Source organism: Balaenoptera musculus, chromosome 11 (genome assembly GCF_009873245.2).
Source record: "Balaenoptera musculus isolate JJ_BM4_2016_0621 chromosome 11, mBalMus1.pri.v3, whole genome shotgun sequence".
Classification (NCBI taxonomy): domain Eukaryota; kingdom Metazoa; phylum Chordata; class Mammalia; order Artiodactyla; family Balaenopteridae; genus Balaenoptera; species Balaenoptera musculus.
In genome coordinates, this window is record NC_045795.1 from 68,856,260 (window position 1) to 68,880,513 (window position 24,254).

General features: G+C 50.3%; 1 protein-coding gene across 4 annotated transcripts in view; it reads left to right on the forward strand.

The window, feature by feature from the left end:
* Nucleotides 1-24,254, forward strand: part of CACNA1D (calcium voltage-gated channel subunit alpha1 D) — a 319,290-nt gene that overhangs the window by 202,007 nt on the left and 93,029 nt on the right. For all 4 annotated transcript variants that reach the window (XM_036868410.1, XM_036868411.1, XM_036868409.1 and 1 more), the window contains exon 9: nucleotides 10,624-10,793. In XM_036868410.1, coding sequence (XP_036724305.1) covers nucleotides 10,624-10,793 — 170 coding nt within the window. The remainder of the gene's footprint in view (nucleotides 1-10,623; nucleotides 10,794-24,254) is intronic.

A 24,254-nucleotide genomic window follows, 5' to 3' on the forward strand; every position in this document is an offset into this window, starting at 1 on the left:
CCATCTCCCTTAGTGCCTCTCTCCAGGTGGTCTGCCTTTGACGTGACCAGTGAGTGGGATTTGGGCTGGAATTCCTACAGGGATTGCTTTGAGGACTTCCCAGCTGGTGGGCTCTGTTCCAGCTTTTTCCCTGGGCCAGTGTGGCTCCTCTGTGGTCAGATCCCCCAGCTGCCCTTTGAATAGGTGGTGCAGCCCTCTGTCCATCTCAGGCTCTTTAACCAGGCCCTTAGCAGCAAACTGTTTTGATGCAGAAGCAGGACAGGGCCTGGGCTCGCTGGTCTCTTCCCACATGTTGACTTTGAATGGTTCTGCCACCCTCCCAGGTCAGACATCAGGTACGCATTTTTCTCATTTTTCTTTAAAAACCAGAATCTGACAAGTCTAGTGAAGTGTGGTTCTCAGATGACTTCTTAAGGAGCAGTATTTGAAGCCGTCATGAGAAGATGTGGTATAGTTGGCAGGGCTCACTTGATTGATACATTTCACTTGGAGAAAGTGATGTCAAGCAAGAGGCCCATGTTTTTGAAGAACACCTCTTAAAACATGTTTTTTAGAAAACAGATTGAAACAAGAAGTCTGTAACTTTCAGCATACAACCCGGATTCTTATCTTTTGGGGAAATGTCTTTGGTAGCCATGGAAACTAACTTCAAAGAAAGAGCAGCTCTTCTGTCCTCAGACAAGGGGATGTGGAAAGTGTTGAAAGGAAAGTGTATTTCATTCTAAGAGGCTTTTTCTCCATGGGTGACTTCTTAGACTTGTCCAGGACTCTGACTGGCTTAGTTTTTGTTTTTTGCTTGTGACAACGATGGGTGCGGTTTTAGGTGATAGAAAGTTACAGGTACGTCCCATGCAGAGCCCACAATCACGTCTTTGACCTGATCATCATTAACGTAAGGCCTGAACCTATAAAACTATATATTTAATTCAGCCTAATCTTATCGAGCAACTGCTAATGACCAGGATTTGTGATAAGGAACCAACATGCAAAGATAGGACAGACACAGCCCCTCCGTCACAGGGCTTAACAGTCTGGTGTGTAAGAGCGAATATTAAATAACAAATTGCAGGGCAAATTGGAGAAATGTTTTTGTAGGCTGACCCAGCTGAGTGGGGTGGTATTTGGAAGAGTAGTGAGTTGAGCCTCACTTCGGGAACAGCCTGGAGCTGAAAGAGCTCTCCGTGCCTTGGAGAAAATGAGGGAACTTTAGGATGGCCGGAGCACAGGGTTCAAGCCAGGGAGTGGTCAGAAAGGACTGGGAGAGAGAAGACTGGACAGATCGTGCATTTGTTCTCTCCGTCCATCCCCCCCTTCCTCTCGGGCAGCATAAGTGCCGCCCTGTCCCTGAGCTTTGGTGTGTTCTGGCTGCCCTGCCGTCGTTCACAGAAGATAACTCACCCTAGTTATTAAGAGCTAGGAAACACCTACTTTGAAAATGGTTCATCTTCCCAAAAGACGGCAACTCTTTTCTATATAAAGCATCTTCACAGACGTTGATGTCAGTAAAAGAAGCGAAGGACATGAAAAGGGGAGGATTGCTTTGAGAAAATCTCTTAATATTCCCCAACCGTCACAAACAGAAAAATTAGAAGGCACAGGATCCCTTCACACAAGGAGTCCCCATGGAGTTTGTTTCAGGAATGAGCTCCCAAAGAATAGTCATGATGTAGTTGGGTGATGGGAAGTGTGATCGTTAAACATTTTTCTCGACCTGCTTGCTGTGTAAACAAGGGTCCTCCATTTGCTCTTGTCTCTTTGGCTCGCCGGTGGTTCCCCTTCACTTCTTGGTGGCCAATGCCTAACTTCCGTTAAAGGGCACTGTCATCCATTAGCCCTCTTCCCCTCCGTGGGAGTTACCTGCAAGGGAGCAGATCTTATCGATGGGGTGCTGCAGTCCAAAGCCCTCCCCCCCATTCTGGCCTATTTATTTCATGCAGAGAGAACACATTTTGGCTGCTCCTGGCTTTCTGCGGTTGAGGGAAAACTGGAACAAAGCCAATGATTTTGATGAACTTTGAACTAAACCAGTACCAGCAATCTAAAATTTTTGTGTGTGTGAAGCATCACACACTATTGTTGATTTTTTAAAAATAAAACACCCTATTTCCTCAAACTCAAACTGAGCTTATGTACTTTCCAAAAAATTAAATTTAAGCAAAAATGTTTTTGAACCAAACTGCTCTTTCATCCTGTTTTATTTCCTTTATGTCTGTGTAGGGGAAATAATTTAGGTCTAAAGAAGATTGCCCTCTGCTGATAAAAATCAGTGGCTTATTTCTTCAACTTCCCCCTCCTCTTAGCCTTTTTGTGGGGGGTTTGTTTTCTTTTTTGATGAATTTCTGAGTCTTTTCTATGGAAGTCTGAGTCCTAGTGATTCCATTGGCCTTGCTCACTGGAGGTTTTTGTGCTTGTTTGTGTTTGTTTTCTCTGTGCGTGTGTGTATAAATTTCAAAGCATTTAGCTTGTCTAAATTTTATTTGTGTGGGTTTGGTTAAAATAAACAGTACTACAACCCAAGAAAAAGCTCCATCTCTAAATCAACATGATTTCCAGTGGCCCATTTATTTTATGGGGCATTTGAGAAATAACAGATTCCGGAGCAGACCGTGCGTCGTCCTTCTGCACTGGTGGCAGTCACGTTTGACCTGCGCTGCCATTTCAGGGCGATGGTTTGCTTCAGGCTAAGTGCTCTCTCTCCAGGAGTGTTGACTGAGCCAGGGCTCCCAGAGCTGGGGATGGCAGGGCCTGTAAACCCTGGTCAGTGTCAGGGTTCGGGGAGCTCTCTGCAGAGCGTGAGGCACGTGCCTGGCTCCTGGGGTGGGGGAAGTTATGTAGGGGCTCCCGGGAGGGAGGCTGGCTGGTTTTGGGAAGTGAAGGTCAGCATGTGGGGAGATGAGCAGAAAGGGTGCTGTCACCTTTCTCTAAGCCCGAGTTAGGGCTCTGGAAGAAAATCAGGATGCGAGGGTAAGCGGTGCTTTCTGCCCTGCCCCTCCCTTCCTGGTCCTGACCAGTAAGTGTCAAGCCTACGCATCTTCTGAGCCAGGAGGCAGAGGGATCGGGAATCCTTTGAAAAGAGCCCTGGGTTTGGAGCCTGGTTCAGAGCCCTTTGTCCTGTTTACCCGGCATGTGACGTGGGAGCAGTAATGTCACCTTGTTGAACCTCGGTTTGGGCCTTTGTGAGACGGGAGTGAAAATCCTGGTCCTGCCTGTGCCGTAGGAGGCAGTGAGGCCTGTAGGCAGCGAATGTAAAGACACTCCGAGGGCTCCAAACACACATCCCGATACCAAAGGGGTTCGCTCCGTTCCTGCCGGGGAAGAGGGCCATGGCCTGATGCGCTCCCCCGCGGGAAACCAAGTCAGCCCCCAGCCGTGCAGGCGCAGACCCTCTGGAGCTGCTGGAGGTTGGCTGGGGCCCAGGGCCAACGTGCTCGTGGGTGACGGGCTGCTCAGGGCGGTGAGGGCTCGGGCTGCGCCTGTCTCGGAGCTTCCGCTTGTCCTCTTCTTTGTGTCGCTCCATCTGTGTGAGCCCCGTGGGGGCAGGGAGGGAGCCGGGGGCAGCACCGTTGCTCTGCAGGCAGCAGCCCTGGTGACCCTTTCTTCTGAATGCTCTCAGCCCTTCTGCTTCTCGGCTGCCAGCACTAAGAGGGGGCTCCAGGCTGCTGCCCAGGGAGAGGAACAGAAAATGAGGAAGGGACCACTTCACAGCAGTGGGGTGTCCTGCATCCCTCTGTGCCATTGCGGAGCCTGGGGAGACTCGAGTCACAGCTACGGTCAGACGCAGCGCGGGGCAAGTGCTGTCCTGAGGGGGGGGCAGGGTGATGAGGTGGGGCCTGGGGAAGACAGACGGCGAGGTCTTCACCACATCCTGTGCGCCAGCTTCTCCGCCGAGGGCTTAGTCCTTCTACCAAAGGTCCCCGTTGTACCCCTCGAGGGAGCTGCTGCTTTCAAGGCTCCCACTTCCCATTTTTGTTGGACTTGGACTATTAGAAATTTTTTCCTTCTGTTGTGCTGAAAGCAATCTTCTGAAACGTCCATCCACTCCCTGGGGCACACAGCGGGTCTGCTTCCTCTTTCCCGTGGCAGCCCTTCCAGAGGTTGAGGACCAGGGATGTGGCTCTTCTGTGGCATCTCTTCTCCGTCTGACCTCCTGTTTGCCCTTCCTCTGCCCCCTGCCCACCCTGCCTTTCTTTCCTGAATGCTTAGGCAGGTAATGTTCACCTGGTAGGTGGTGTATCACCTGGCCCTGCAGGAAGGTCCATATTAGCTGAGAAGACAACGGTGGATGTGCCAGACCTAGGGGACCATGTGGAAAGGGTGGAGGTGAAAATGACCAGACTGTAAAGTGGAGGGTGGTTGGAGGGACAGCAGTGTCAGGCTTCATAGTTGCTTTTCCAAATGGTGTAAGAAAGTTGGGAATTGTATCAGGACCCTGTTATTTTTTTACTCGCATTTTTATTGATGTTAAATCTAGTCCATCACGCAGGGCTTACTGAATACCTTCTGACCTCCTCACCAGATTTTCTCCTTATATGATCTCATCTTCACACATCACTCCTGGAAAACAAAGCTGATGGTGACTCTCTCTTATCAAACTTCTGTTGGTTCCCCATTGCCTACAGGGAAGCACGTCCCTTAGTTTGGGATTTAAGGCCCTTCCTGGACTGACTATAAGCTGATTTTTTTTTTTTTTATCCTTATCCATTCCTATGTTTAACTCTCTTCCTCCTCGGCCTCCTGTGTGCCCATGTGGAGGTCCTTAGGAGGGTGGATTTAGGAGCTGGATGGGCTGGTGGGACCAACCTCCCTGACCTCAGTTGCTGTGTAATGAGGGTGATGCCACCCTTGCCTCGCCGTTCACACTCTCCATCCAGCGAGGATGACGTGTAAGGAATTGCGCTGGGCTCCGTTAAGGACACCGCTGAGGAGGCTGCAGGGGGAGGGCACACATGCAGATCCACGGCTGGTGTCGGTGAGGAGAGCGCTGTGCTGACTCCAAGGAGGGCAGAGCTCTTCGGCTGGGGTAGCCGGGGAAAGCTGGGTCTCGACAGGTGAGCTGGAGTTCAAAGACGGGAGAAGGCTGCTCAGGTGGACAGAGTTCTGTGGACAGAGGCTCACAGGGTTGGGGAAGCAAAGAGGAGTGTAGCCAAAGTGCAAGGTGTGCATTTATGAGAAGGGGAGATAAAGCTGGAATAGCAGGTCGGGAAGCAGGTGAGCGCCGGGCCAGGATGTTTGACCTTGATTCCCGAGGGCACCAGTGAGGAGCCCTGAGGCATTCTGAGCAGGACGACACCATGGTGGAGTCCAGGTGTTCAGGGCTGGTGACCAGCCAAGAGGGAGGCAGGCCCTTAGGAAACGCTCCAGCTCCAGCCCCTCCAGCCGCCTCAATGGGTGAGGTGTGTGCAGACTGGCCAGCGTGAGACCCTGGGGAGTTGTCAGGTCCAGCTGGCAGGGAGATTCCTCCCTGAGAAGTCGCTCCTTACGGGACATAGACCTGGAGGGAATCTAACGACCTGAGACAGAAACTCCACCCCGTAAGCCTGTACGTGATTAGGGAAAATGGCAGGCTGGTGGTGGAGACTGCTCCTGATGGTGTCCACAGGCTCAGACGCATTCGTTTCAGGCTTCTGGCCAGTCCCAGGAACCGTGGGCTTTCTGTCCTGGTGCTTTCTGGCCTCTTTAAGGAGGAGGGCTCGTTTTGTTGTGTGTTATGTCTTTTTATACCTCGTCTCCTGTGTGCCTGCTTGAAGAGGGGCTCTCTTGGAGAAGAGAGATGTGGAAAGAAAGAAATGGACAGCATTGTCCATTCCCACAAGGAGCCTGCAGTCTACCCGGTAAGCGGAAATGAATGTAAAACAACATAAATTTGCATTTGATTAGAGCAGTTACATTTTCCAAACATTTTAACAAATTTTTTATTTGGAAGTAATTTCAAATATACAGAAAAGTTGCAAGAATAAGAATATCTTAGTAAACAATCCAGGTACCCTTTACTCCAAATCACTTAATATTCTATTAATATTTTATCTTGTTTGCTTTTTAATTTATCTGTAAGGGGTGTGAACAGGTTTTTAAAAATATTTTAAAATTCCTTACTGTTTTTAGTTATTCGGGGGCTCACATTATCCCAGATTTGGCCCGTGAGGTGCTTCTCATGCCCCCATCATGTTTTGTTTTGTTTTGTTTTGTTTTTAAGCACTTTCTTACTCTCTCAGTACTGTGTCTACCCTGCCCCAGTCCTGGAATCAGCCATTTCTCTGAAGACTACTGGTCCTTTTAATGGGAAATGGTAATAGAGACCGAGGTCTGGGTGCCAGGTATGCTCATAACTACCGGGTATGGGGGTATCTTTGTTTCTAGATCTTTCCAGCAGAGCTAGGAGGTATATGCATTTACATACACGTACCTACCTTTATACGTGTAGTCATATGCATACATCTTTAGAAATCATGAGTTCACATCAGTATCCCAGTTGCATTCCATCCCCAGAGGGCCCTTTCTAATGGTCCCCTTCTCGTCTTTCTATATCCGTCCTTCCACAGAGAGAACACTGGCTCCCAACTGCATTTACGCATTAACTCATTTGTGAAATCCTGTAATACGTCTGAAATAGTTTCAGCATGGTTTCATCCATATCACTACAAAAAACCAAACTGACTAAAAAGAGTTGAGCATTTGTCTGTGGTTCTGCCCTTCCCCCAGTCCTGTCCAAGATGGAGAGGATGCAGTCAAATGTTCATGAACTACTTGAACTAGTTTTGTCTTTCTCCTTCAGGGTGGTTATGGTATTCATTTGAAGTACAATCAGATTCATGTGTTTCAGTTCACTTCCACTTTAGGGGTACTTTCCCTCCTTCCCATCCTTGTTGATTTAATTAAAAATTAAATGTGTAAAACGTTAACATGATTCTAAAAGTCAAAATTATAGAAAAAGTGTCACTCCTACTTCATCCCCTCTGCTCCCTTTGTCCCCATCCCTTATTTTGTGCTTTATCTTTCAGATACATCCTACAGTAGTGTTTGTTTCCTTATTTCCTCTTCTTTTGCATCCAAAGGGTAGCACAATATATGTGCTTTTTTGTCCAAGCACTTCTTAAAATCTTTTTTCTTTTTTTTTCCCCTTCTGATCTGGAACAGGTGGGCTTCTATCACATGTGAGTTGTCAAATTTCTAGTCACTTGTGAAAGTCTGACGGTTTCTACCAATAGCTTTGTTAAATTAACTTTTATAATAGTGACTGTTATTTAATCCCTTAGTAATAGGCTTCTAGAATGATAAATTCTTAAGTGAAATGGAAAACTGGTTTTTTCATCATCCACTGAGGTTGATAAAGATTCAGTGGACTCAGGTGAGATTTCTTGGGATGCAAGGTTTGTTGTGATGGGAACGAGTTATTTTCCACTGAGCAGATAGTGGTACAGGGTTGATGGGGCACTTGCTGGCTTATCAGGGTCACTCTGAGCCCACTTTGATCCCATGTGTCCTTTTGTGCTTCCCTCTATTCCGCTGGCATCATGCAGCTTAGAGCCCATTCATAGCGGTTTGCAATTTTTCTCCTTTTGGTACTTGAGAAACCTCCTCCAATTGCCTTTTATTATTCCCAGATTCAACAACTAAATGTTATACATTTGGACTTCACAATTGTACAGTGCTTTGTGATGTTCACAATAGCATCTTACTGAATGTCTGACTTAATCCCTGTGAGACAGGAGAACAGGTAGCATGTCTGTTTTGCAGGTGAAGAAACTGAAGCTCAGAAAAAGAAAGTGACAGAGTAGGGACTAAAGTCCAGGTCTTCTGACTTAGAGCCCAGTGTGGTCTGGGAGGACCGATGGGACAGCTGAGTTTATCACAAACTCCCTTCACCTCCACCCTGTCTCAGAGCCAGCAGAAGGAGATGTATGCCTTGTCAGTTTCAGTTCTGTCCAAATCAGTAAATGTTACGCACCTGCTAAGTATTAGGCCATTCAGAACTGTCTAACATCAGTTCAGAGCATTTATATTAACAGTTTTGTTACATGAACAGTTATAATAGTGATTACTATTTAAAATAAATGGGCTACAAACCAGGACTTCGCAGCGTTTTTTTGTTTTAAACATTTTTAAAAATATATTTATTTATTTATTTGGCTGCATCGGATCTTAGTTGTGACATGTGGGATCTTTCGTTGTGGCGTGTGGGATCTTTCGTTGTGGCATGTGGGCTCTTCGTTGCAGCGTGTGGGCTCCAGAGCGTGCGGGCTCAGTAGTTGCGGTGTGCAGGCTCTCTAGTTGTTCACGTGGGCTCTAGAGTGCATGGGCTTAGTTGCCCTGCAGCATGTGGGATCTTAGTTACCCAACCAGGGATCGAACCCACATCCGCTGCATTGGAAGGCAGATTCTTAACCACTGAACCACCAGGGAAGTCCCATCAGCAGTGTTTTTTATTCTCAGAAATTTTAGTCACAGTAGGATTTTACCTCTGCACGCTTTGCTGTGTCCCAACAACCAAGAATGTGCAACAGTGATGCAGCTTGTTAGAGAGAGGGGTTTTGTGTTTCTAATGTAAAAAAACTTAATGAAATATGATATTAAAGCAAAATCCCCTGTGAAACTTAAGGGTGACTCTTTTGCTATCGTAGTAATTTTCTTTTTCAAGAACTCAGATGATATATGTAACCAAAATAAGAATACCCTGTTTGTATATAATCATGTGAATTGAATACTCTCAGTTCAGAGTCAAAACATGCAGAAAGATTTGTGCTGGGATACTTTTGGTAAGCAATAGAATTGAAGGCCCACGGACTTGGTCTTTATAGCGTATTTAAGAGAACAGATTACATGATGCATTTTCATATTGACACGTGACACTCCAAGGCCTCCACTTGTTCAAGAATGAGATTCTGGTTCAGGTGTGACATTTTCAAAGTTCAGATTCATTTGGCGGACCTACCCCGGACTGAGTTATGCATGGCCGGTATCTCAGGAAGCCAGGGCTGAGAAGCCCCACATCATTCTCAGGGTATGGTTCGCGTGAGCAGCAAGATGCTGCCTGCAAAGGCCTTTCTATTTTGAGAGGGAAGGTGTTCTCCCCAGGAGGAAAGGTCCTGGGCTGAGAGTGCAGAAAGCTTCTCTGGTCCTTGATGGGCTTCGGCTCCCCACGCGAACCCCCTGGAGTCAGCTCCCCCGCGAGCTGGGCTCGGGATGCCCCACAGCCTCGTCGCCTCCTCACTTGCCAGTGAGTGAAGGTGGGACAGACCAGCCCTAACAGAGCCAAGGACAGATCCCAGGGCATCTGAAAACTGGGTGATATAAGGGCGATGAGGTTGTCCTTTCTCATGGGGCGGGGGGAGAGGGTGGCAGCTTGGTGAGGATTCCGGTTTCTTACCTGAAGCATCAGTGTCACTGGGTGTTCAAGTGTCTGTTCAGCTCATCGACAGTCCAGAGTTGGGGGGGGTGGGGAGAGATAGTAGAGGTTGGCTTTTTAGGTAAGCAGGCCACCTCCCCTTCGTCCCTTGGCTTGGGCTGGGTTGGGTTAATGAGGTCCCTGCAAGGGAGATGTGCTGACTTTGGGCTGGAAGGAAGGCAGACGTAGGGTCCGTCAGCATTCAGGGCTCTGTGGGCAGAAGCTGCACTGCCTGTCGTCTCATCTGCTTTCTTAGCTGCTTTTTAATCGTACTTCCTAAATCCATAACACGCATAACTTGGCTCCTGGAACAGTTCACGGTTGGAAACGCAGATGGTTCCTTGTATATGAGAATTGGGTAATCATCCACCTGACTTCCTGACTTGCCTGAGCAAATGTGGGATTCTGTATATACGCAGAGATCCAGGCTTGCAGACGGGAAAGGTAGAGTAAACAACGAACAGTTGGGAACGTTTCCATGTCTGCCAGAGCCTTTGCAGGGCAGGTGTTCCCATAAATGGGCAACAAATCATACTGCCTTTTCCCCTTCTATAGGGAGGACTTCTGGGGAAAAGATCATGGCAAGAAGTGAGGGTTAAGAAAGATAGCAGTGCTTCATGGGTGCTCCATTTCCTGTCTGGGAAGGGGGAACGGGGCTGTGAGGTGGGTCTGCTCTGACCCTGTCCTCTGCTCTGGCCAGAACTGCAGCGGGTGGGGAGCTGGGGTCTCAGGACTCTTGGTTTGGACAAAGGGGCCGATACACATTAGGAACGCTGAGTGTTCCCTCAAAATATGGAAGAAGCCGTCTGTGACCACAGCTTGGCCCTCGTGAATCCTTTCTCTCTCAAGCGTGATGCCGGCTATCTGAGGAGGCTCTGGGGAGGTGGGACATCTCTGAGTCCAGGCCCCTGGTGGGGGGTCACGGGCCTGCCGTGACGGGCAGCTCGTGGTGTTTTGGGACTCGGCTTGTTGGGAGCACAGAGCTCCTGAAGGGAGTTCGTTTTCTGAGGGACGGTGCATGTGCGTTGGTGTGGTCTCTGCAACTCTGACCCCCACAGTCTTGCTTGGGAAGGCACTGTCGTGTGTCCTGTCCACGTGTGTGGCCCCCGTTGCTGTGCTCATGTGGCTGTGCTCGGTGCCGTGTGTCCTGCTGCAACACTGTTGTGCAGCAGGGCAGACGGCTCTCGGCATGGGTACCCGGCGACGTCCTGACCTGTGCCTGTTCTCTTTGCCTCCCCCAGAGAATTCTCAAAGGAAAGGGAGAAGGCGAAAGCACGGGGAGACTTCCAGAAGCTGCGGGAGAAGCAGCAGCTGGAAGAGGATCTCAGGGGCTACTTGGATTGGATCACCCAAGCAGAAGACATTGATCCCGAGAACGAAGAAGAAGGAGGAGAGGAGAGCAAACGAAATAGTAGGTGGCGCCCCTCCTGCTCGGGACCAGACAGAGCCCGTGTGCCCTTCAGACGCCCGCCCACGCAGGTGTCTCTCCCTCTGACCCGGTCTGAGACTGAGGCCTCCTCCCAGCCCTCCGGTTCCTGGGCCTGCGCATCAGCGAGAGCCGTGCATTTACACCGACTCTGGATTTCTGCCTGGGGTGTGGGCTTTAGATACGTATCTCGTCTTGTGGCTTTATGGTCAGGAAGGGTCAGCCGGATGTGCCGGTTGCCCCTCTGGAATGGAGTAAGCCCCTTCTCTGGGGCAGGGGTGCAGTAAGACACCCTTGCACCAGAGGAGACGAAGTTGTGGTTCCTCCAATTCAGAGCGAGTTATTGGAAGGGACCTTGAAGAGCAGGGCGCCTTCGTCCCTTCTGCTCCTTGAAGTGGCTCCCACCTGCACCAGCCATGGGACGCCAAATGCTTAGCCCATCACCGGCCAGGAAGACAACAATTCGCTGTTTAGGGCCGTGTTAGGAGGCATGTGAGTCAGTGGGGCCGCTCCGGAGCCCACCCAGCCGGTACCCGACACGGGGACGCCAGGCATTGCTCGGTCCACCCCTTGAATTCATTGTCATTGTCAACTGAAGCATCTCTTTCATCATATGCTTTTCTTGCTCTTACTCTTCCTGAGGCCATCTGTGCCTCAGGTAAAAGTGGAAATTGAAGTTCGGCAGTGGAGTTGACTAAGGTGTTTGTGACGTGTTTCAAATATAGACTAGTTGACAGTAAAGACCGAGGGCGCTGGTCCATTGAGAGGCCTGGGGACGCAGGTTAGGCCCCACCCCGTGGAAGATGGCTGGGTAGGCCCCCCCCGAGCGGAGCCCCTCCAACTTCATGCAGTCAGCCCTTCGTTCAACAAGGCTGGGTGCGGGATGCCGGGCGGACTCGTGACGGGGGGGTTGGGGGGACGTGGTTTGCTCCTTCTGGGGAGGGCGGGCCCGCACACAGGTGAATGCAGCACGAGGAGACGGAGATGCGGGTCGGGCGAGGAGGCAGGCAGTGTGCCCAGAGGAGGAAGGGATGGCCTAGGGGTCTAGGGCATAGCTGTGGGCTCGCGGGACCTGGGCCTTGAAGGACAAATGGACCTGAGATATGTCAGGAAAAGCAATCTGAATTGAGGCAGTGGCGTGAGAAGGACGTGGAGGTGGGCAGACAAAGGCTCGGGGAGGCTGTGATGGGCTCTTCCTTCAGCTGGAGGCCCGAGGGTGTGCAGGTGAGGGTGGGACGAAGCAGAGAGGGTGGCCGAGTGGAAGCTGAGGCTGAGACCCAGGGTGGAGGGGATTCTTGACCAAGACCGCCTTCGCGATTCTCCAAGCCTGGGACTCTGTGAGTCTGTGCTTCCGTGGAGAGTATTTCCTGTCATCAGGGTTGCGCACTTGACTCAGTCCTGTATGCTAATGGTGGGGAGAGGCCGGTGCGTGCAGGCCCCCTGCTTCCCAGGCTGCACGACTGCCTCCTCAAGGAAAGCCTGGGGGTCGCCCCCTGAGGCCGAGGGAACTGGGGAGATCTCTAGACTAGGTTTGTCGACTATGGGATGAGAGTTTCTAAGTGGACGTTCATGTGAGTTCCACACCCGTTACGTGCCCGCTTTGTGATGAGGTGTAAGGAGTGTCTGCGTGTCTTCGGCATAGCTCTGCCTGGGGCGTTCGCACCAGAATCCCATGGCCTTCGCAGAGCTTCTGCCCCTGCAGCATGGCCCGCACAAGCCTGCAGCTCAGGGCGGCCTGCCCCCCTCTTTCCCTCTTCGTTCCCAAGCTGCGGTGTTGACGCTGCCCCGCAGAGGACCACCAGCCCCCTGCCCTGCTCTCCTAAGCCCAGCCCGTCACCTGTTATGTGTAAACGGGCAAATGTCTTGTCCTTTCTCTGGAGCAGAGCACCTTGCTCTGCCAGCGTAGGTGTGTCCTGTAGGGGCTGAGCAGGGCCCTCTTTTGTAGGTGGATGTCCTTTCGTCTCCTCATTGCTCCACCTCTAGAAACAGACAGCTGTCTACCTTAGCGGAGCCAACATCAGTTGTGCTAGAACTGTTTCTATGGCCCGTGATTTGAGGAGTAGGGATTTTTGCTGGACTTGAGCCATTGTCTCCCAGTCGTCCTGAGGGTCCACTCTTGTGTCCTAGCCCATTTCCTGTGTCCTGCCACTGCCTGTAAGGGAACGTCTAATGGCAAAATCAGTGCCTCTGCCTTTGGAGACCTTGCCGTGGTACCTTAGTGTGAGACAGAGTGGAGAAACTGGCATCTTAACCCAGGGCCTGCTGTCCACTGTGGGAGCCCAGAAGGGCACGGGGGTGCGGGCTGTGGGGGAAGCAGGGAAGGCCCCGCGGAGAGGCCGTGTCCCTGCTGCGCTCTGAGGGATGAGCAGCCTTTGGCTGTGGAAGGTTGGCGGGGGAGTGCTTTTCAGGCTGAGGAAATGGCATAAACAAGGTGCAGAGGTACACATGTTCAAAACCCTTAAGTGCATTACTTAGTAGAGTAATCAAGGAAGGAAATAAAGCCCCCTTAAAAGTTGCAGAGCCTCAGAATTCACTGTGCAACCGGTGCTCCAGTGCCCAGAAAGCTGCGCCGTGTCTCAGGGACGTCAGCATCGTGGCTTCTGCTCTGCGCAGTGATGTACAAGTGAACATGCAGGACCAGCTTGGTGCTTGGTCCAGAATGGCACCTCCTTCCAGTGCCCCCTGGCTTTTCAGTGGCTCCTTTGCCAGGTGCTGGGGTGTCCTGTGGAGCGAGGCTTACAGTATTCCCCTAGTCGTCAGAATCCCAGAGCCTTGACGGATGATGGTTGGAAATGAAGATGTAAATCCCAGGCTGTGGGAACCATGTTGAGTTTTAACTGATTTGAGAAGAGACCCCAAGCCTCCTCCCCAGGAGCACATTCCCCGCAGCCCAGACCTCCTGGAGGAGCAGTGCTGTCAGGGTTTCCCTGGGGCCTCCCGTGGCTGCCAGCCGTTTCCTCCTTGCCACAGCCAGAAACACAGGGGAGAATGGTTCACCCCGGCCCACGTGGTCCTCCTCACCAGCGAACAGTGGCTGACTTACCACCTGCACACACCGGGTCTGGTCTCTGTCACCTGTTGGCAGGCAGTGAAGTGTGGGCATTGCCACTGTCCTCCCCAAGTGTGTGAGACTCACCCCCGACCCCAGCCCTGCCCTGCCCTGCCCTGCATTCTCTCTGGAAAACGGGTGGGGCACTCCCTCGGGCTCCCGACTGTGTCCACACTGCCTCAGGATGCTCACTCCATCGACTGTCCTTTCCAGTTGGGTCATGGATGCACTGGGACAGCTTCCTCCCAGACATGGAGGAATTAAGTGACAGTGTGAGAAGAAGCCTCCCTGATGGCTGGGGCTCAGCCTAGACAAAGGGGACTCTTGGAAGCCATTAATAACAGCAGGTGTCATAAGCCCAACGAAGGCAGGGGCGGGGCCAGGGGGCATGTTGATGTCCCTTCTCTGGAGTTGGCTGCAGTTGAGTTTGGTGACTTGGAATTTGGACTGGAGTATTAGGCACATCACCCAACATCTCTGAGCCCCAGTTTCCTTGCCTGCAGGAAGGGGCAAAAACTATTTGCCCACAGAGTTGTCATGAGGGTTAAATGTTCGATAACCGGTGAGAGTCGTCATAGCTGTCACAGTACTTGCTGCTGCTGTTGTCATTAAACTCCAAGAAAACTTGACCTAAACAGAATTCTTTTTGGAGAATTACTAGATCTCTACTCAACCTCAGGGTGAGGACCCCTTTTAGGATCATCCCTGTACTTTCGTGTTGAAGAACTATAAGGTTCTCAAGTATTGATGGAAAACAAATCTGTCGACTCGGTCACTTTCGAGATATGGTAGCACAGCCTTCTGGCCCTTGAAGTCCATTTCTAGTGTGGTGATGCTTGGTGTCAGAGAACAGATGTCAAATCAGGTGCTTGGAGATGCACTCACATTATCTTTTCTCTCTGATCCACTAAGTATCACTGTCTGCATCTGCAGTACCCAACTCTGGCTGTATTGGGTTGGCCAAAAGGTTCTTTCGGTTTTTTCTGTAAGATCGCTCTGGTAGCACTTAGTTGTCTTCAACTTCATTCAAAACAATTTTGTTAGATTGTATGTGACAGCTGTCATATCAGTGTGCATTTAAAAAAAGACATCAAAATTGGTGAATTTTTGTGTAGCCATTTTAATATTGAAGATGGAAGAAAAAAGCAACATTTTCGACATATTATGCTTTATTATTTCAAGAAAGGTAAAAATGCAACCGAAATGCAAAAAAAAGATTTGTGCAGTGTATGGAGAAGGTGCTGTGACCGATCGAATGTGTCAAAAGTGGTTTGTGAAGTTTCACGATGGAGATTTCCTAGTGGACGATGCTCCACGGTCAGGTAGACCAGTTGAAGTTGGTAGTGATCAAATCGAGACATTAATTGAGAATGATCAACGTTATACCACCCGGGAGATAGCCAACATACTCAAAATATCCAAATCAAACATTGAAAATCATTTGCACCAGCTTGGTTATGTTAATTGCTCTGATGTTTGGGTTCCACATAAGTTAAGCGAAAAAAACCTTCTTGACCGTATTTCCACATGCGATTCTCTACTTAAACGTAATGAAAACATTCTGTTTTTAAACAAATTGTGACCGGCGATGAAAAGTGGATACTGTACAATAATGTGGAACGGAAGAGATCGTGGGGCAAGCTAAATGAACCACCACCAACCAACCAAAGGCTGGTCTTCATCCAAAGAATGTGATGTTGTGTACATGGTGGGATTGGAAGGGAGTCCTCTGTTATGAGCCTCTTCTGGAAAACCAAACGGTTAATTCCAACAAGTACTGCTCCGAATTAGACCAACTGAAAAGAAAGCAGCACTTGATGAAAAGCATCCAGAATTAATCAACAGAAAACGCATAGTCTTCCATCAGGATAATGCAAGACCGCATGTTTCTTTGATGACCAGGCAAAAACTGTTACAGCTTGGCTGGGAAGTTCTGATTCATCCACCGTATTCAGCAGACATTGCACCTTCGGATTTCCGTTCATTTAGGTCTTTACAAAATTCTCTTAATGGAAAAAATTTCAATTCCCTGGAAGACTGTTAAAAGGCACCTGGAACAGTTCTTTGCTCAAAAAGATAAAAAGTTTTGGGAAGATGGAATTATGAAGTTGCCTGAAAAATGGCAGAAGGTAGTGGAACAAAAGGCTGAATACATTGTTCAATAAAGTTCTTGGTGAAAATGAACAATGTGTCTTTTATTTTTACTTAAAAACCAAAGGCACTTTTTGGCCAACCCAATACGTGACAGTCACCTGGGGAGTGAGGATGCATCCTGGTGCCGTGCCCCACCCCACGCTGATTCACTGGTCTGTGATGGCACCCACGCATGGCTCCCTGGAGGTTCCAGTGTGACACCAGGGTTGGGGACTCCTGAATGCCAGCACGCTGAATATCACACTTGGAAGAAGACAGAAGGAGAGACATTCCTTCCTTTATGCCTATCTGGTAGCTACGGTGACAGGTAGCTCTGGCTTTGTGCGTCCACAGATTATGTACAACACCATTTCCCTAAATTTCCTGATAGAAAGCTGGTGTTACACAATTAACTGAATGGACAAGATTCCCTTGGAAGTTAGTTCCTAAGCATTTGGGAAATTTTCAAGGATAATTTATTTAACTTTGTGCTGAGCTTCAAGTTTCTTAAGAAACTCTGCCAAATCTCAAAGTGATTTTTTCAGACGTATGCAGCTGTTTCTGAGTTAACAATGGAGTTTTGCTGGGGCCATTAAAATCTGAAAGCCTAAAATTCTATTTTAAACTCTTCTCATTGTCAGCGATTAGTTTTTTAAAAAAATAGCATTAAAAACAATGAAATTCTTTTCAAGGAAGCTCATTCTAAAATTCTGGCCAGAAAGGCAAGGCATTTTACTGTGGGAACTATGAATGATCAGTAATCCCTGTAAGTGGGAGTATTTGATGCCCAAAGAAAGAGAGGGGAGGATACCTGAAACTCCAACTCTGACCACTGGGGAGGGCCTCTGTCTTCTCTTCATCAGATCAGCTGTCCTGGAGGCTGTGAGCATTGTTCCTGCCCGCCTCGCACTGGGAAGCTGCCCCCTCAGTGTACAAGGTTGTCATAGCTGGCACCTCCCTTCTGCACATGCCACCTTGATGCCTTTTACAATGTTTGATTTGCGGGGGTGGGCAGAAAACCAGAGATGGCATAGCTGTTTGCAAGCACAAGGCATGGGAATTTGTTGGTCCTGTGTAAAAGGTTGTGTCTTCAAATTTTGATTTATGAAACTGCTTTCATCACAGTTAAACCACCTCAGGGTGTAAGTTCAAAATGGAAAACATTCAAGTAGAAGCTGTAAAGCAAACAGCAGCAGTTAGAGCTGCATACGGTAAACATGCACCCAGGACACCTGCCCTCTCTGGAGAGGGCCCAGTGCTGGAGTTACGGGAGACACCCCCTCCCCTGGGTGGTACTGGGAGCCGTCGTCTGCCCGGGGCTGGCCTCACGGGAGCTGGTGGGAGATGGACTTGGGGATGGTTGCCCCACGGGCACTCCAGCCAGGTTTGTGGAGTCCCGACTCAGGGCGGTGTTTGTTTTTAATATACTTGGATTACGTAAGCAATATTTGCCCACTGTAAGGAATTCATACAATATCAAAGTTTAGAAAATAAGACCATTCTCTCATCCCTCTTCTTAGAGGGAAGCAGGTGTGGCAATGGGGGCCTGTTCTTTCCGGCCTCACCTGTGCACATGAGAACCTGCATTTGCACACACAGCACGCTCACTGGTCCCAACCGTTAGATCGCCCAGCACAGATGGTCCTGTAACTTGCCTTTTCCACTGAACCGTGTGCCGTAGACATCTTTCTGTGTTTTTGTAAACAACATTTTGGCTCTTTTCAATAAGTGGCCAGTTTAAATCTGCCGCAATGGACTGGGTAGCCTATAGAGCACATGGAGTCTACAGCAGTTGTCAGGGTTGCAGTTTTACGCTTGTTTGTGTGATTGTCTGGTAGCTCTCTTCCTCTGCCATGAGACTGGGAGCTCCGTGGGGGCAGGAATGGGGTCTGCTTCTGTTCTGCACAGGGTGGCTGGCCCCTGGCACAGTCTTTGTCACACGTACAAGCTCGCAGTGGTTACGTGTTGAATGAAATAGCACCAGATAATCTCTATCACATGCTTCCTTTGTGCCAGACACTGTTGTAAAGGCAGTGGGTACGTGAGTCTGTTATTCCTCACACAGCTCCGAGACCAGAACTTGACAGAGGGGGAAGGCGAAGCACAAGGGAGTAAGCAGCCTCTCAGGGCCGCATGCCTGCTAAGTGGCAGAGCTGGGATTCCAGCCAAGCTTTTGCCACAGTCTGCATGTTCGCCACCACTCATCCCCCCAAATGCAGCAGTTGTGTGACCACCCGTGCCCTTTGTCCCATGGGAGCGATTACCAGGAAGGGTTTTGCTGGGTCCCAGAGGAGGCCCATTTCAGAAATGTACGTGTTATGCCGAGTGGCACCACTTCCCCTTCCCACCAGTCGTGCGTGCAAGTTTCCCCCATGCCCTTGCCCACCTGCCATTCCTTCCGCTGCCCTTGCACTGCCCAGGGGCGTGTGGCCTCTACTCCAGAGTGGCCATCGTATCATAGAGCTGGATGGGGCTGGAGACCCTAGAATCATTTTCTTGTAACCCAGTGGCCACAGGGGAGCTGTCATGGTTGACTACGCCTCGCCAATGCTTGTATCACTATATTTCACCATATTTACAATTCACCTCTTAGAACAACTCTGTGAAGTGCAGGTCCAACTGTAATTAACATCTTACAAGTGAAGAAACTAAGGTTTAACACCATCAGGTACCATGTCCACAGTCATTCAGCCAGTAAGTGGCAGGGCTGGGATTAGACCTGGTCTGTCCAGGTCCAGAGGCCACCACTTGAACCCCGAGTGTCCTGCCTCATATAGCGATGCTGGCTTGACTCACAGAGCTGGTCAGTACCCAAGACTCCTGCTGAAGTGCCCTCTCCCTAACGCCCTTCCTACAGGGGAAGCCAGACCTTGGAAACCTTTGTCCAGAGTGGGTTAGTTGGTTGTTTATTTAGGACAGGTCTTCGAAGACCGGCATTATGTATACTAGCTACAGAAGGTGCACGTCTGCTCTCCCCGTCAGATCCCGAACTGTAGGTTTCTCCGTGCAAGGAGGGTAGTTTTGGGGTTTGTGTATCAGAGCCCGTGGATGGGGCCACCTCTGGCGTCCTCGGGCCTGCTGATGTTGCTGTTGCTGCCCTCTACTGAAGCATAATGGAATTGCCTGTGTTCCACCCAAGGGGTCACAGTGGCCGACTTACTAAAAGAGGATAAGAAGAAAAGGAGGTTTTGCTGCTTTCGCCAACACAGGGCTAAAGATCACGGTAAACTGCTGAGATTGAACTTTCTCTTTGGGAGACTCTTCTCCCCAGACTTCTGACGCCTTTTCCTTACACATGGGCATGGTGTGAGGTGCATGTGCTGTGTGCTATGTTTGTAAGATGCCTGTGTTTTCATTTGATTTCTTTGAAACTTGGCCGTGTTGTTTTCCTCTTGTCTTTCCCCCAGATGTGTGTCTTAGCCAACATAGCATTGCAGTTTCCTCTGTTTGAACTGTACCTTTTAAAGAAGCAGCTGAACCAACTCAGAAAATTTATTTAATTCCGCACGAATATTCTTAGACTGGAAGACAGACTTTTTAAACACTTTCCCCCAAATGAGGCTTTTTAATCTAAACTGTTTGGAAATTCCAATGATGTTATTTGATTGATTTTTTTCTTTTCCAGGTTACATGTTTCACATGGCCTCTGGGTCTTCCAATCTCTGGCTGGTTTGCCCAGGACCAGGCTAAAGCTAGTAGTGTCAGTTTCGAGAATGAAGTTAAAAGCAGACTTCTAGGATGCTACAATTTGGGGGCCCTTGCCTTTACAAGTGGGAATGGGGAAAGGGCTTATGTGGGAATCAGTTGAGTATCAATCTATGCTCTAGACTAATGCTTAACATGGTCCCTCATCAGAAGCCCTGGGGTTGGCGTCAGGACCATCCCCATGCAGGGCAGCTATGCAAACAACTGGTGTCCTGCCCTGCCTGCCCGAGCCACCCCTGTGGTCCCACAGCAGCACAGGGCTTTGCCTGTGCACACCTGGTTAGTGTCACTGAGGTCGGCCCTGGCCAGACGAGTTTGGAGGAGTCTGCGTGAGAAGATTCAGACTTAGGGACACAAAGCCAGCCGCCAGGAGAGCAGAGGGTTCACGTTGTCCTGTTTGCTGAAGAGTGGTCTCAGCCATTCGTGGGAATGCCGAGCGCAGCCGTGATGGGAACTGGACTTGAGCAAGTCCTGGATGGTCCGAATGAAGGTTGTATTAGATTCCTACTCTCTTCAGAAGGCCCGAAAGTGGAAAGGGACACTGAGTATGAGATATAAGCCCTTCGTCACTCTGAGAGCATGTGGTGGCCCCATGAGAGGAGGAACTTGCCTGAGATTGGGAGCAGGTCTGGGGGCAGAGACAGAGCTGACTCTCGCAGCTTTAGTGCCTGCAGAGGTTTGCGAAGAAGCTTGGTGCAGCTCTGAAGGCCTCCGCAGGAGAAATGGGCTTCGGCTAAGCAGGAAATACTGTGATGGCCGTGAGAAATAAGTTTTCAAAGGCTGGCGCCTACAGCTCCAGGGGGTTATCACGAGCAGATGAGTGGTTCCCATCCTAGGGGAGCAGAGACCCCTCCTTGGGCACATAGGTGCCCACCCCCCAAGCGGGGGCTTGGGCCTCATGGCTTTTCAGGGATTCTTGAGGCTTCTGGGTGAGCCTTGAGATCTGCAGGAAGAGGAAGCAGCCTAATGTTTTCAGGAAACTTTCTGTATTTTGTTGGGGTCGGGGGGTCTTTTATTGGCTGAGCTACCTAGGGACCCTAAAGAAGGCCCCTGACATCACTGGTGGTGCTAGTGGGGTTGGGGCCCTTGTCGGGATGCTGTGCTCCCCATGTCACTGGTCATACAGAAATAGTTACTATCGGGGCATGATTCTTGCTTTCGACACAGAAACCTTGGTCTGGCCTTGACCCACATTCTCCAACACGAGTCTGGCTTCTTTACAGCAACGGGAGTCCGTTACCCTGTGACGGCTGAGCGTGTCACCACTAGCAAGCACAGGCAAATTCCTCCAGGGGATGTCGTGGCACTGCTCGTGCTTGTCATGAAAATAAGATAAAAACACAAGATCTTGGCTTCGGAGCCCCTGTCCCCAAGGAAGGCAGCCATGGTCCTGCCACTGCTCAGCTATCTAACCTCACCAGCCCCCCTGCCTTTGAAAGGAAAGAGTGAGAAGCTTTAGGCTGCTGGGGCGTGGAGGGAAGTGCTAGAAGAGAGCCGTGAGAGTGCAAGGAAGCCTGTCCCGTGGAGAACAGGGGAGCGAGGGTCCTAGAGGCCCAGGACATCTGTGAGCGAGGCTGTCGCAGGAGAAGGCTGGCGAGCTCCAGGCTCACTTGGCAAGGGTCCCCGTGGTCCCTGGCCCCGCGGCTGGCAGAGGCCTCTCCTTCCTGTGCCGCTCCACTCTCCAGGGCGCTCTGCCAGGACGCGACTTGGACCCGGTTCTCATGGGCCAGCTGCTGGCCTCCTGGCCACCCTCCTGAGGGGTGGGCAGCAGCTTCCCAGTGCTGCTCGTGTCTTGCTCCCCTTGCCGAGCTGTGGGGGCATGCGAGGGGAACCCCCTTGGTGCTGGCAGTAAAATCAGACAGCCTGGGTGTTTCCTCTTTACAGCAGTTCTGTCAGGTCAGAGGTAAATTGGTCTTAGAGGTGCAACTGCCAAACAGCTCATTTATAGATTCGGTAACTAAGCCCCGGGAGGAAAGGGGACTTGTCCCCGTACCACCAATGACAGAGACCAAGCTGCTCTGACATCTGTCCTAGAGGCTTTGGGCTCAGTAGCCTCCATCACTGAAGGAAGTTAGTCTGAGATTTTGCTGTGCCTGTTAGTGGTGAACATAATTTGGGGGCTGCCTATTTGGATCCACACAGAGACTCATTCAGACCCCCGGGCACGCGTACCCATGCACGTGTGCGTGCGTGTATTTGTGTGTTGATTTCCCTCTGAATTCACAAGCCAGGCAGATATAGTTGAGAATTACGTCGTCCTTCAGAGAGAAGGTAGATAGAGGAATGTTTACGCGTTGGTGAAGATGATGTTGTGCTAGCCTGAGAAACAGCGTGTTTCCCTGGTTTATTTTGTGTGGCATTACCCACGATGGCGTCCAGGCCCTACAGTTAGATCCTAAAGAGAAATAGTGTGACCCGCTATCCACAGAGAGCGCTCCGAGCGGGGGCCGAGCCCAGGCTGCCTGGGTGGCCCTGGCGACTCTCACTTGCAGTCCAGGGTGTGCTGGGCTCCTGGCTGGCTGGCACCATCCCCTCGCCGACAGCAGCAACTCTGGGCCCCTTCTCAGCGCGCACACACTCGAAGCCTGAGGGTCTGCCTTGGAGCTCGCCCCAGAGATCCCAGTGCCTGGAATCGACTGCAAAGCATAGGCCCTGAGCTACCCCAGATTTTCCGCAGGCAGATTGCAGGGCAAGTCAGCATCCTGGCACAGGCGACAGGCTTGTTCTAGTGCCTGGTTTCAGCTGGAGTCATTGAAAAGTGTTTTCAAATTCATATTTTAAAAATGAAAACTTCCTCAACAAAGCTCTAAAGTTTCCTGAAACGACGTGTAAAGGAAAAGGACTAATAGCCTCTCTGCATGCAGATGGCCCCGGCTTCTGCAGGAGGGTCTGGTGCCTGTAGGTCTGAGGGGGTCTCTCTGTTGCAGCCCTAATTAGGCCTAGCCACTGGTCAGCAGTGAACGCTGAATCCCTGCTCAGGGGGACAGAGAGGTCACCCTGAATGGGGCAGTTCTGATGCTGCGGCAGCCGGTTAGGGAGAAGGGCACATGTTCTGACAATTCGTCCTTGGGTTTACTTAGTTGGGTTTTTATAATTCTTTCTGTTTGCATTTTTATGAAGTCCCAGTATTCCCCGTCCCACCTGGATTTTTGTACTCCCCACATTTGCTGGGCTGATCTCCTGGAAGTGGTCTGGCTAATTAGGACCAGACACCAAGGCTGGTGGGTAACACGCTTGCTTGGTTTTTGGAACTTTTTGATGTATGGAGTTTTAAGTATATACCTATACACATACCAACATGTATCAATACTGAAACCTACACCAGTATATTTAAGGATGTACCAAAGCCACACGGGTGGTGTGGCACAGTGGCAGGGACTCAGGAGAGCTTTCTCCTCACACGTGTGAGCTGCGTGTCCCAAGGCAAGTGGGTCAGTTCTCTCATCTGTGAAATCACAGCATTTGTTCGTGTCATCTCAGAAGCCCCTTCCAGTTCTAACAGTCTGTGATTCTCCTGTCTTGATTTTTTAAAACGTAGATGGGATCCTATTGGGGCTAAGTGAAGTGAAATCCATATCAATTTATGAACATTAAAAAAATGAATGCCTGGTGCAAGTGAAGGGTGAAATGTTTTAATGTACAAACAAGCTCCTTGGTTATGCCCACTGGGCCCTGTGTCTTCTACACGTCTGGAAAAGGAAACACTCCTTTGGCCGCAGGGAGAGGCTGGGGTGGACGGGAAGGGTGCCAGGGCCCCGGCCAGAGCCTGGCTCCTCGGCCTGGGGGGAGGGACTGGATCCAGATCCACTTCCGGGACCAAATGAGGTCACCACGTTCTAGCGTCGTCACTGCTCTCTCCCTCCACCTGCCCCTTCTCGCCCTCCTCCTGAGCCCTAGGGACATGATTCTGGAACAGATTTATTTATTAGGGACCTATGGCTCTGTAGGGGTCAAACAGTGATGCCAGAAAAGTTGCTTTCCGTACAACAGGCTAAATTAGAAATAACTCAGTTTAAGACAGAAAGGATACAAACCAGGGGTGTTGGCCGAGGCTGGTTCAGAAGTGCGGAAGACTGTTCAAAAGAGAATCCTCTGTGCGGTAGTAGAAGTGGGCAGGGAGAAGTGACACTGGATTTGGACCATCTAGGGAGTGTCGCCTTGCTTCCAGGGAGCTCCAGGAAAGCTTTTCTGAGATGATGGATTCATCATATATGGGCCTCACTGATGGCCCGACACTGCAGACCCACTCTGTATCTCGTCTCCTGCAGTTCTGCCAACAGCCCTGTGAGGTTAAGTACTCCCCAGATTACAGATGAGAAAATGAAGCCTTGGAGATGTTCGGTCCCAAGTGTGGGGTTAAACTTAGATCTGGCCAACCTGAGAGCCCGCTTTAACCACTGTCCCATCCCACCTGAAGGATGGAGCCCGCTTGGCGAGCAGGGGGATTCTCTCCACCAGTGCAGCCTCAGTTTCTGCTTGGGGAGTTCAGTTTTATCTCTTATCTCCCCACCCCCACCCTAGTCCAGGGAGCAGCTTGTACATTTCATTCACTAGTAGTT